The sequence below is a fragment of the Macaca nemestrina genome, chromosome 7 (genome assembly GCF_043159975.1).
Source record: "Macaca nemestrina isolate mMacNem1 chromosome 7, mMacNem.hap1, whole genome shotgun sequence".
Lineage (NCBI taxonomy): Eukaryota > Metazoa > Chordata > Mammalia > Primates > Cercopithecidae > Macaca > Macaca nemestrina.
The window spans coordinates 135,583,464-135,596,933 of NC_092131.1; the positions used below are offsets into that span (position 1 = coordinate 135,583,464).

The 13,470-nt window shown below is 46.6% G+C and overlaps 2 protein-coding genes across 4 annotated transcripts in view; one reads left to right on the top strand and one right to left on the bottom strand.

Annotated features, from left to right (window-relative positions):
- Positions 1–3,707, bottom strand: part of LOC105488275 (mitogen-activated protein kinase kinase 1) — a 110,783-nt gene extending 107,076 nt beyond the window's left edge. Inside the window, exon 1 of the mRNA XM_071101163.1 lies at positions 3,182–3,707. Coding sequence (XP_070957264.1) covers positions 3,182–3,261 — 80 coding nt within the window. The 5' untranslated portion in view covers positions 3,262–3,707. The remainder of the gene's footprint in view (positions 1–3,181) is intronic.
- A 175-nt stretch (positions 3,708–3,882) lies between these two features.
- The window catches only part of LOC105488283 (TIMELESS interacting protein), a 52,899-nt gene continuing 43,311 nt past the window's right edge, over positions 3,883–13,470 (top strand). Inside the window, exons 1-2 of one of the 3 annotated variants that reach the window (XM_071101171.1) lie at positions 3,909–4,003; positions 5,611–5,688. The gene's annotated coding sequence lies outside the window, so the exon portion shown is untranslated. Of the gene's footprint in view, positions 4,004–5,610; positions 5,689–13,470 lie in introns of all 3 variants that reach the window. The other 2 variants (XM_071101170.1, XM_071101174.1) reach the window with 2 other exon arrangements.

Consider the following 13,470-nt stretch of genomic DNA (forward strand, 5'->3'; position numbering starts at 1 on the left):
AGAAACACTGTCAGAAGTGAAAGATGAAGATGTGTAAAGCTTTCCCTCTCATTCGTGTTACGAAATATAGGGAAACAGTCCCTGTTTATCTGGGGCAGTCTACACAAAGATGCCTCCTATTGTAACACAGCAATGAGTCAGAGGTAGATGCAGATGGTACAAAAAACTAAACTAGGGAGAGGTGATTGTCCAGAAGCAAAGGTACCTTAACACACAATCCACCACCATGAATGAAAATCACCTTCCGGTTTCCTTCAGTCCAACACTTAGGCAGTAACAAAGGCACCAGCAGCCAACAGCTTTCGAAGGTTTACTATGTACTACCTCATTTAATCTTCACAACTATGCTAAGTAGATTCTATTAGCCCCATTTTTGCAGATGAAAAAACTAAACCTAAGCCTTAGACTAAAAGACTTGAAGCAGGTCACAAAACCACAACAGAGGCCAGGCTGTAATCCCAAAACTTTGGGAGGCTGAGGTGGGAGGATCACCAGGTTAGGAGTTTGAGACCAGCCTGAGCAACATGGTAAAATCCTGTCTCTATTAAAATACAAAAATTAGCAGGGTGGGGTGGCGCGTGCCTGCAGTCCCAGTTACTCAGGAGGCTGAAACAGGAGAATTGCTTGAACCCAGGAGGCGGAGGTTGCGGTGAGCCAAGATCGCACCACTGCACTCTGGCCTGGGTAACAGAGAGAGACTCTGTCAAAAAAACAAAACAAAAGGCCGGGCGCGGTGGCTCAAGCCTGTAATCCCAGCACTTTGGGAGGCCGAGGCGGGCGGATCACAAGGTCAGGAGATCGAGACCACAGTGAAACCCCGTCTCTACTAAAAATACAAAAAATTAGCCGGGCGCGGTGGCGGGCGCCTGTAGTCCTAGCTACTCAGGAGGCTGAGGCAGGAGAATGGCGTGAACCCAGGAGGCGGAGCTTGCAGTGAGCCGAGATCGCGCCACTGCACTCCAGCCTGGGCAACAACGTGAGACTCCGTCTCAAAAAAAAAAAAAAAAAAAAAAACACAAAACAAAACAAACAAACAAAAAAAAAAACCCACAACAGAGCTAGGCTTCAAACTTAGCCTGACTCCAGAGCCCCTACCTTTTAACCACTGTTTAGACTCTCCCAGTCCCATCCAAATTTTTCTGCCACCAAATCTGGGGTAGTTTCTTCTCATCCTGCTTTTACTGTTTTAATGAAATCCCTCTTCCTTGAGAGAATACAGTTGTGGTGTCACAGTTACAACAGAATAACAGGTACTTCTACTCAGTATCCACTTCCAATCAAATAGGAAAGGATAATCAGGCCACAACATTCAGCCAGAATCCACTGTGGTCAAAACTTGTCCTAACAACAGTCAGGACTTTCAGTCTATTTTAAGAGGGTGAAACACTGTACACTAAAACTGAACAAATGGGCCAGGCGCGGTGGCTCACGCCTGTAAACCAGCACTTTCGGAGGCCGAGGCAGGCAGATCACCTGAGGCTGGGAGTTTGCCACCAGCCTGAATGACCTGGAGAAACCCAGTCTCTACTAAAAATACTAAAAATACAAAATGAGCCGGGCGTGGTGGCTACTCAGGAGGCTGAGGCAGGATAATCGCTTGAACCTGGGAGGCGAAGGTTGCAGTGAGCTGAGATCGCACCACTGCACTCCAGCCTGGGCAACAAGAGTGAAACTCCGACTCAAAAAAAAAAAAAATGTTTGCAATGCAATAATGCAATCCAACTACCTATACAAGTCAGTATCATGCAAAATAGACCCCACAGGATTGACAGGGGACTAAGGAAGAGAGTCGGCTGGGAGCAGGTCTGAAGAACACAGTTGAACACACACCATGGGCCCACCATCGACCTTGTGATCATTACAGGGATGGAACAAGTCATCAAGCCAACAGGTCCCCAGATTATTAAAATCTAGAGAAAGCTGGCTGGGCAGAGTGGCTCATGCCTGTAATCCCGCACTTTGGGAGGATCGCTAGAGCCCAGGAGTTCAAGACCAGCCTAAGCAATATAGCAAGACCCTATCTGTATAAAATTTTTAAAAATAAAATTTTCTAAAAATCTAGAGAAAGGAAGGGAGGTTACAGAAATCACCAAAGAGCAGAAGGTCCAAGCCTACCCTGATTTCATCAGTTAGCTTCCTAAAGCCTGCAGTGTGCAGGTAAAAAGAGATTAAGAACCTAATCTTTACTGAAGGTTGGGCAAACAACAACTAAAAAAAGGCAAATAATAATAATAATAACCTAATCTTTTCTGGCTATTTCTCTAGCTAGCCAAGCAGCTTTCCCTCACAGAGTCTTGTACCTTACCTAGAACCCAAGAGAGTTGTGGTAACTCAGAAACCCCCAGGAAACAGCCTCAAGATTATTTCATGAAATAAAGTGCTCGTTTGTGAGCAACGCTGGAAGCTGCAGAGATGGAGCACCTAGCATGTGGTTTCTAGGTCATGGTGTTCATGCCTCAGGTCAGGAGTTTAGGGGCTCCTAGTCAAGTACGGAAAGCTAGGAAATCATTAGTGAGAAAATGGTTTGTTCAATGAATGAATGAATGAATGAATGAAGAGTCGGATGAAAAAGAAAGCCGCTTTCTTGAGCAATTTCCCAGGAAAGCCAAGGACCGGGAACCTCCAAAGTCGGCAAGGAAAAGCCACGAAGTCCACACGGACTTCCAGCACGCCCCCGCTGGCCAGGCAGTTGACCTGCAACAAGGCACTCAGACCCCACAGGTGTCAGGCATGAAGGTGAGGATGATGCTCCACACTTAATACCCTGAGCCGGTCTCAAAAGCACGGATGCGATCTTAATTCTTTCCAAAACAGTAGCCTCCTCTCCCCATTACAGGCCAGACTCCCAGAGGATCACATTTAGAACAGAGCTGGGGGGAGGCAGGGAAGACGTGCTAGCTTTTATTTTCTTGGGAGAAGACTGCACAGTGGCCAGGAACCACTGAAACGGTCGGGAAAAGGGGTGCAGAGGGGAATCGAGACCCGCGGGATCCGCTAACTGGTCTGAGTCAGAAGCACAATCAGTGCTTAGTCACCGATACCTCGGCGGCCGGGAGTTCCTCGCCCCCTGCCAGTCCCAGACGTACGTGACAAACCAGAGCGGAGCCTGGCGCGCGCTCCTGCTCCCCGGCCCGGGCCTCCCCAGCCGGGCCCCGAGGTTCACCGCCCGCCCCATACTTACTCCGCAGAGCTGGTCCCGTTAACCGCGGAGCCGTCGGGGGCCGGGTTCAGCTGGATGGGCGTCGGCTTCTTCTTGGGCATTTTGGACCTGGGAAAGGCGCTTCCAACTCCGGGGGGAGGGCAGCACCTCTCGCTTCCTCCCACTGCGCTGCCCCGCGCCCGCTGCGCAGGACCAGGTCCGGGCCGCTAACCCCGGAGCTGCCCTCAGAGGGTGCGCCCCGCGCGGTCCCGTCAGCGCCGAGGGGCCGGTAGCGGTCTCAGTGGACCCCCGCCCCACCCGCCCGGGACTCGGCTCCGCGCGCAGAGAGCCGAACGGCTGCCCTGCAGGAGCGAAGCGGGCTGAATGTGCGATTCGGCAGCCCGGGATTCCCTCCCGCTCTCCCAACCAACCAGTCCCTCCGGCTCGGGCGGCCCAGCCGCGCGTGCACCAGAGCCCAGCTCCAGCTCCTGCGGGAGAAAGTGCCGCCGCCGCCGCCGTGCTCCTAGCAGCTTGGCGAAGCGGCCCTGGGAGGGACTGGAGGCCGGGGGAGGGGCGGGGAAGGGGAAGCCTCGCCCCCCACCCGGGATGCGGCGCTTTCCACACTCCCACTCGGCTCCGCCCCTATTGCCTCGCAGACAACCAATGGGGGCAAGCCTCGGCGGCAGATGACGCGGAAATACGTCACGGGAGCGCGGCGCGCTGGCCTGGGGGCGGGTTCCGTTGCGGGCTCCACGGCGCCCTCTATCGCCCCAAGGCTCGCAGGTGGACCCAGCAGGGAAGAGGTCTATGTCGCTGCGTGGTGAGCTCCTCCAGGCCAGGTGCTGCGCGGCCTCCACCTCTGCGGTAACTGGCCTGCCCCCGACCCCTGTCCCCAAGCCGAGTCGTGTTGATGGAAATGAAATAACAAAATAAATAAGGAAAAGGAACCCTTCCTGTGTTCAGAGGAGAGGCAGCGTGGGGGGATAGGAAACTTGTCGAGAGACTCCTTTGAGCCCAACAAACTGTCACATATATATTTTGTTTGTTTGTTTGTTTAATGGTAATACTACTGAGAAGGGTGCAAGGAAGTGGATACTTAGTGCTGATGAGATTGTATATTGTTGCAACAGTTTTTGAGAGCAGATTGATTTTTTTTTTTTTTTTAGACTTGGGAACTTTTTTTTTTTTTTTTTAAGACGGAGTATCCCTCAGTCGCCCAGGCTGGCATGTAGTGGCGCGATCTCGGCTCACTACAACCTCCGTCTCCCAGGTTCAAGCGATTCTCCTGCCTCAGCCTCCAGAGTAGCTGGGATTACAGGCACCTGCCGTCATGCCCGGCTACTTTTTGTATTTTTGTAGAGACGGGTTTTCACCATATTGGCATATTTTTTAAAGCTTTAAAAACACTGTTTCGGGCCAGGAGCAGTGGCTTACGCCTGTAGTCTCAATTTTGGGAGGCCCAGGCAAGAGGATCACTTGAGCCCAGGAGTTCGAGACCAGCCTGGGCAACATAGTGAGACTCTCATCTCTATTAGCTGGGCATGGTTGTGTGCAGCTGTAGTCCAAGCTACTGAGGAGGCTGAGGCTGGAGGATCACTTGAGCCCGGGAGTTTGAGGCTGCAGTGAGCTATGATCACACCACTGCACACCAGCCGGGGCTACAGAGCAAGACTTCCTATGAAAAACTTTCATCCAGGTCGGGCGCAGTGGCTCGCGCCTGTAATTCCAGAACTTTGGGAGGCCGAGGCGGGTGGATCCACGAAGTCAGGAGTTCAAGACCAGCCTGACCAAAATGGTGAAACCCCGTCTCTACTAAAAATACAAAAAAGTAGCTGGGCGTGGTGGTGGGCGCCTGTAATCCCAACTACTTGGGAGGCTGAGGCAGACAATTGCTTGAACCTGGGAGGCGGAGGTTGCAGTGATCCAAGATCACACCACTGCACTCCAGCGTGGGCGACAGAGTGAGGCTCTGTCTCAAAAAAAAAACACAAACAAAACAAAACAAAAAAACTTTAATCCAAAAATTCCTGTTCTGTGAATTACTAAAGAAATAAAATGTGAATAAAGAACTTAAGGCCGGGCGCGGTGGCTCAAGCCTGTAATCCCAGCACTTTGGGAGGCCGAGACGGGCGGATCACGAGGTCAGGAGATCGAGACCATCCTGGCTAACACCGTGAAACCCCGTCTCTACTAAAAATACAAAAAAAAAAACTAGCCGGGCAAGGTGGCGGGCGCCTGTAGTCCCAGCTACTCCGGAGGCTGAGGCAGGAGAATGGCGTAAACCCGGGAGGCGGAGCTTGCAGTGAGCTGAGATCCGGCCACTGCACTCCAGCCCGGGCTACAGAGCAAGACTCCCTCTCAAAAAAAAAAAAAAAAAAAAAAAAAGAACTTAATAAAATAAGAGGTACAATACCCATTCCGAAGTGCACATTCAGTGTTCCTCTTCCCCTTTTCCATCCTAAAATATTCAGGGCCAAAGACATTAGGTTTACAGAACAAAGGAACATCTACACCTGGTTGTCCACAGCCAAGTGTCAGTGACCTACCAGGTAAGGAAGCTGAGGAACCTGAGAAGGTAAAGAGGGCTTGAACACCTGGGAGGCAGCCCTACACAAAGTCTTAGCCCTAGAGCCCAAGACCAGAGAACAAGGCATCCAAGTGGGAAAGGCCTAGAAGCTTAGATGGGAGGTTAGTTGCATTCAGGATGATTGATTAAGTCACTAAATGTATTAAACGTGACAGAGCCAGCTTTCTCACTGTGGTAGAATGAAGTTAGAAGTATGGGAAGGGAGAATACCCTATGCTATTGTATTGGAATTGGAGGTATCAGTGTGAACTCATAGTTAGTTTTGTTTTGTTTTTTGGGTTTTTGGTTGTTTTTTTTTTAAGTGGAGTTTCGCTCTTTTTGCCCAGGCTGGAGTGCAATGGCATGACCTTGGCTCATTGCAACCTCCGCATCCCGAGTTCAAGTGATTCTCCTACCTCAGCCTCCCAAGTAGCTGGGATTACAGGCATGAACCACCACGCCCAGCTAATTTTGTATTTTTAGTAGAGACGGGGTTTCACCATGTTGGCCAGGCTGGTTTCAAAACTCCTGACCTCAGGTGATCCACCCACCTTGGCCTCCCAAAATGCTGAGTTTACAGGCATGAGCCACTGCACCTGGCCTGAACTCATAGTTTTTTAAAAAATAAATTATACTTGGATGGATGATGCAGTGGTCGCTACCACCTGTAATCCCAGCACTTTGTGAGGCGGAAGCTGGAAGATCACTTGAGGTCAGGAGTTCTAGACCAGCCTGGCCAACATGGTGAAACACTGTCTCTTCTAAATTACAAAAATCAGCCGGGAATGGTGGTGGGCACCTGTAATCCCAGCTACTCAGGAGGCTGAGGCAGGATAATTGCCTGAACCGGGGAGGCGGAGGTTGCAGTGAGCTGAGATCATACCACTGCACTCTAGCCTGGGCAACAGAGTGAGCAAGACTCTGTCTCAGAAATAAATAAAATAAATAAAAATAAATTTCATTGTGTGTATTTGCGGTTTATAACATGATGTTATGGGATATATATAGATAGTAAAATGGTTACTATAGTGAAATGAATTAACATATCTGTACTGTCACATAAAGGCTTGTGTAAAGTATGACAAGAGCAGCTAAAATCTACTTATTTAACAAAAAACTCAGATACAATACAACGTTAGGAACTATGGTCTTCATGTTGTGCATTAGACCTCTAGACTTCTTCATCCTACGTATCTGCTGGTTTGTATTCTTTGACCTACATCTCCCCATTTCTTTTTCCCATAGTTTTTAATATAGAGGCATAGATGTAAATGTATGCATGTGTGTATAGAAGTGATTGTATCCTTATTCATGTTAAACATGCATAATTTTTAGTATCAGAGTAAAATAATAAACATTAAAAAGTTAATTGAAGGTCGGGCATGGTGGTGGCTGACACCTGTAATCCCAGCACTTTGGGAGACCGAGATGGGAGGATTACCTGAGGTCAGGAGTTCGAGACCAGCCTGGCCAACATGGTGAAACCCTGTCTTTATTAAAAATACAAAAAGTATCTGAGCGTGGTCGTGGGTGCCTGTAGTCTTAGCTACTTGGGAGACTGAAGCTAGAGAATCACTGGAACCAGGAGGTGGAGGTTGCAGTGAGCCAAGATCACTCTACTGCACTCCAGCCTGTGCAACACAGTGAGACTCTGTCTCAAAAAAAAAAAAAAATCGAAACTTTTCAAAACAATGTATTATCAAGGCACTCTATCTGAATTCTGGTATAATTTTATATTTACTAGTTCAAATAAAAACGAATAGGACTTTGAGCAATTAATTGGAATTTTCAAGGCCTCACTTCCACTCTGTGAAAAACGGAGCATTCTTTTTAATATTGAAATATTATGATTCTACGCATGCTGGGTTGGCCTCTACTGAGTAAACCCTAAGCCCTTATCATGGTCCAAGAAGCCCAGATAAACACTTACCCCTGGTTAAAGTTTGCAGAATAGTTCAAGGTAGGAGAATTTGTTTTCCTCATTTCCTTTTCAGACCGGCAGTGATCCATCGGTTCTGTCAGCTTTTCCTGAGGGCCTAACATAAGTGCTGACCATACAGACAAGAATACGACTGAACTAAATGTATATGAATCAGTGACCACCATGTATAATAATAACTGTTACATATTTGGTCGAACCATATCAGGTTGCTCTATTTGTAGGTCAAAAATGTTCGAATATTGGCAAATACTGGTTCATCCCATTTGTACACAGTGTAGTTAGATCACAAACGTGAAGATCCAAGAAATATAGGCCAGGTGTGATGGCTCACTCCTGTAATCCCAGCACTGTGGGAGGCTGAGGCAGGTGGATGAGTTGAGTCCAGGAGTTCAGTACTAGCCTGGGCAATGTGACGAAACCCCATCTCTACAAAAAATACAAAAATTAGCCAGGCATGGTGGCACGTGCCTGCAGTCCCAGCTATTCTGGAGGCTGAGATGGGAAGATCGCTTGAACCGAAGTCGAGACTGCAGTGAGCCATGATCTTACACCCCCAACCTGGAAAACACAGAAAAAGAAATACAAGGACAACCACTGATGAAAACATACCATGAATTGAGTACATTCAACTCAGACCTCTATATCTTAGGTTCAAAAATCAAACAAAACAAAAAAACCTGAACTTGAAAGAGAAAGACCTGAGATTAATTCCAGTTCTGCCCTTGGCTGATTACTTACCCTTTCTGAGCATCAGTTAATTTACCTATAAAATGAGAATTATACTATCTATGACTGCACTAAATAGTTATGAGCATTAAATGAAATTGTGAAAGAATAGTGTCTAACACACAGGAGCTAAATAAATGGTGATGGTGAGAGGTTTTCATCATGTAAACATAATCTGCTGGAAGAAGAATAGTTTTGTTTTGTATTGTTTTGTTTTTGAGACAGAGTTTTGCTCATCGCCCAGCTGGAGTATAGTGGTGCAATCTCGGCTCACTGCAACCTCTACCTCCCAGGTTCAAGCAATTCTCCTGCCTCAGCCTCCTGAGTAGCTGGGATTACAGGCACCTGCCACCACACTCAGTTAATTTTTTGTATTTTTAGTAGAGACAGAGTTTCGCCATGTTGGGCAGGCTGGTCTCGAACTCCTGACCTCAGGTGATCCACCCGCCTCGGCCTCCCAAAGTGCTGGGATTACAGGTGTGAGCCACAACACCCAGCCGAAGGAGAATAATTTATAGAGGCTTTCCAGAAATTTTCCTTCAGAAATATTCACACACTTTGATTCAGTAATTCTACTTCCATGACTCTCTTTTAAAGAAATTATGAAAGCTATACAGAAGAATGATCAACATAGTATTATTTAAATAGGTAAAATCTGAAATTACTTAAATATTCAACAGAAGGGAAATGATTACATCATTTATGACACACCCATATGATGAAATACTGGACAAGAAAAGACTTTCATTTCTAGAAATTTCAAACAGTAGGAATTAATATTTTTTAATAGTACTTCTAGAAAAACCTAGGATGTCTATTCCTTTTTTTTTACTTTTTCCAGATAGAGTCTTGCTCTGTCACCCAGGCTGGAGTACAATGGCGCAATTGGGGCTCACTGCAACCTATGCCTCCCAGGTTCAAGCGATTTACCTGCTTCAGCCTCCTGAGTAGCTGGGATTACAGGCACCCACCACCAGGCCCAGCTAATTTTTGTATTTTTAGTACAGACGGGGTTTCACCATGTTGGTCGGGCTAGTCTCGAACTCCTGACCTCAGGTGATCCACCCACCTCGCCCTCCCAAAGTGCTCAGATTACAGACATGAGCCACTGCACCTGGCCCAGATCTCTGTTGTTTTATCATAAACAGAAAAAAGTAACCTCTATATCAACACTCAAAGACAAATGAAAGTAGAGTGAGATAGCATTGGACACCACTATTTTTGGTAAAAACCAATAGAACATATAGATATCTGGGAAATGGCTAGGACTTTCAATTTCATGGAGTATTTAGTTAAGGAAATAGGGACAACTACCTGGCCATTTGGAAAAGAAATGGAGGTGTATCCCTACTTTTTAATTCTATAATAAATTCCAGGTGCATTGAAGATGCAATCAAGGCCAGGCACAGGGGCTCATGCCTGTGATTCCAGCATTTTGGGAGGCAGAGGCAGGACAATTGCTTGAGGCCAGGAGTTTGAGAACAGCCTGAGCAATATGGGAAGACTCCACCTCTACGAAAAAATTAACTTTGGGCACGGTGGCTCATACCTGTAACCTAACACTTTGGGAGACCAAGACAGGAGGATTGCCTGAGGCCAGGAGTTTAAAACCAGCCTAGTCAACATAGTGAGACCCCCATTTCTAAGAAAATATTTTTAATAAAATTTTAAAAAGATAAACTTAGCCGAGCATGGTGGCACATCCCTACAGTCCCAGCTACCTGAGAGACTGAGGTGGGAAGATTACTTAGGCCCAGGAGGTCAAGGTTAGAGTGAGTCCTGATCAAACTACTGCACTCCAGCCTGGACAATAGAGTGAGACTCTGTCTCAAAAAAAAAAAAGGAAGAAAAGAATAAAGAAAGAAAGATGAAATCATAGAAGTACTGCTAGAGAAGCTAGAGAAGATCATGGGAAAATTATTTTTTAAATTTTGGAATGAGAAAAACATTTGAAGAAAGACACAAACCATCAAAACCATAAAGGCAAAGATTAATAAAATTAACCTCACAAACATTTGACATTTCTCCATGGAGCAAAAAACACCTTGTACAGAGATATAAGTGCACAAATGATAAGCTGAGAAAATAAACATTTACAATATCTGCAATATAATAAAAGTCTAATTTCTTTAATATAATTAAGAGCAATTGGCTGGGCACGGTGGCTCACACCTGTAATCCCAGCACTTTGGGAGGCCAAGGAAGGTGGATCACAAGGTCAGGAGATGGAGACAAGCCTGGCCAACATGGTGAAACCCCGTCTCTACTAAAAATACACAAATTTGGCTGGGCACGGTGGCTCATGCCTGTAATCCCAGCAATTTGGGAGGCCAAGTTGGGCGGATCATGAGGTCAGCAGTTCAAGACCACCCTGGCCAACACAGTGAAACCCCATTTCTACTAAAAATACAAAAATTAGCCGGACATGGTTGCACACACCTGTAATCCCAGCTACTCAGGAGGCTGAGGCAGGAGAATCACTTGAACCTGGGAGGCAGAGGTTGTGGTAAGCTGAGATCGCACCACTGCACTCCAGCCTGGGTGACTGAGTGAGACTCCGTTTAAAAAAAAAAAAATTAGCTGGGCATGGTGGCGCGCACCTGTAATCCCAGCTACTTGGGAGGCTGAGGCAGAAGAACTGCTTGAACCTAGGAGGCAGAGGTTGCAGTGAGCCGAGATCGCGCCACTGCACTCCTGCCAGGGCAACAGAGCGAGACTCTGTCTCAAAAAAAAAAAAAAAAGGAAAAAATTAGTTGGGTGTGGTGGTGCTTGCCTGTAGTCCCTGCTACTTGGGAGTCTGAGACAGGAGAATTGGTTGAGCCCATGAGGCAGAGGTTGCAGTAAGTCGAGACTGCACCACTGCAATCCAGCACTCCAGCCTGGGCAACAGAGTGAGACTCCATGAAAAAAAAAGAAAAAAAGAGGCCAGGCACGGTGGCTCACGCCTGTAATCCCAGCACTTTGGGAGGCCGAAGTGGGTGGATCATGAAGTCAGGAGTGTGAGACCAGCCTGGCCAATATGGTGAAACCCTGTCTCCACTAAAAATATAAAAATTAGTTGGGTGTGGTGGTGCGCACCTGTAGTCCCAGCTGCTCGGGAGGCTGAGGCAGGAGAATTGCTTGAACCCAGGAGGCAGAGGTTGCAGTGAGCTGAGATCATACCACTGCACTCCAGCCTAGGCGACAGAGCAAGACTCCATCTCAAAAAAAAAAAAAAGAAAAAGAGCAATTACAAATTAAAAGAAGATCATTCATCATTCATCCAATAGAAACATAGGAAAAGTATTAATACGTCAATATAGGTAGTTCACAGAGAAAGTAATACAAATGGCTTTCAAATATTCTACTCACTTATTAGAGAAATGCAAATTAAAGTGAGAGATCACCTTCACTTATCAGTATTATTGAAAATGTGGGGCCGGGCGCGGTGGCTCACGCCTGTAATCCCAGCACTTTGGGAGGCCGAGGCGGGCGGATCACAAGGTCAGGAGATCGAGACCACGGTGAAACCCCGTCTCTACTAAAAATACAAAAAATTAGCCGGGCGCGGTTGTGGGCGCCTGTAGTCCCAGCTACTCGGGAGGCTGAGGCAGGAGAATGGCGTGAACCCGGGAGGCGGAGCTTGCAGTGAGCTGAGATCGCGCCACTGCACTCCAGCCTGGGCGACAGAGCGAGACTCCGTCTCAAAAAAAAAAAAAAAAAAAAAAAAAAAAAAAAAGAAAGAAAGAAAATGTGGGAGAAAAGGCATTGTCATACACTATTTCTGGGAGTATAATTGCTGCAATCTCTTTTTTTGTTTGTTTTTTGGGTTTTTTTTTTGAGAGGGAGTCTCGCTCTGTCGCCCAGGCTGGAGTGGAGTAGCGTGATCTCTGCTCACTGCAACCTCCACCTCACGGGTTCAAGCAATTCTCCTGCCTCAGCCTTCTGAGTAACTGGTATTACAGGTGCCCACTACCACCCCTGGCTAATTTTTGTATGTTATTAGAGATGGGGTTTCACCATTTTGGCCAGGTTGGTCTCAAACTCCTGACCTCAAGTGATCCATCAGTCTTGGCCTCCCAAAGTGTTGGGGATTACAGGCATGAGCCATCGCGCCCAGCTGCTGCAATCTCTTTAAAGGGCATTTTGGCAATAACTTTTTTAAGTCCCATTACTGACCCAGCATTGCATAATTTTTCCTTAGAAATTATTAGACCTGGGGCCGGGCACAGTGGCTCATGCCTGTAATCCCAGCACTTTGGGAGGCCAAAGCAGGGGGGTCGCTTAAGGTCAGGAGTTCAAGACCAACCTGGCCAACATGATGAAACCTCGTCTCTACTAAAAATACAAACAATTAGCCAGGCTTGGTGGTGGGCGCCTGTAATCTCATTTACTCAGGAGGCTGAGGCAGGAGAGAGTCACTTGAACCCGGGAGGCAGAGGTTGCGGTGAGCCGAGACCACATCACGGCACTCCAGCCTGGGAAATAAGAGCGAAACTCCATCTCAAAAACAAAAACAAAAAAAAAAAAAAAAAAAATTATTAGACATATATACCAAAAAACCTTTTTCTAAATACACGATTACTGTGGCATTATTTAAAATGAAAAAAAAAAAACTGGAATCAATCTGTCTGTCAAAAGGAGAGTAAATTATGACATACAAATAAATCATGACACATTTATACAAAGAAGTACTATACAGTACAGATATTCCAAAGAATGAGGCAGACATATCTATGCTGGTATAGAAAGATCTCCAAAATGTATGATGTGAAAGAAAATAAATGGAGCAGAACATTGTGTAGTAACTATTTGTTAGGAAGAAAAAAAAAAAGGATATATTTGGTTTTGTGGGTTTTGGTTTTGTTTTGGTACAAGGCCTTACTCCATTTCCAGTGCAAAGGCTGGATCATAGATCACTTTAATCTTGAACTCCTGGGCTCAAGTGATCCTCTTGCCTTAGCCTCCCCAGTAGTTAGGACTACAGGCATGCGCCACTGTGACTGGCTAATTTTTTAATTTTTTGTAAAGACAGTGTGTCCATATGTTACCTAGGCTGGCCTTGAACTCCTTGCCTCAAGTGATCCTCCCACTTAAACCTCCCAAAGTGCTGGGACT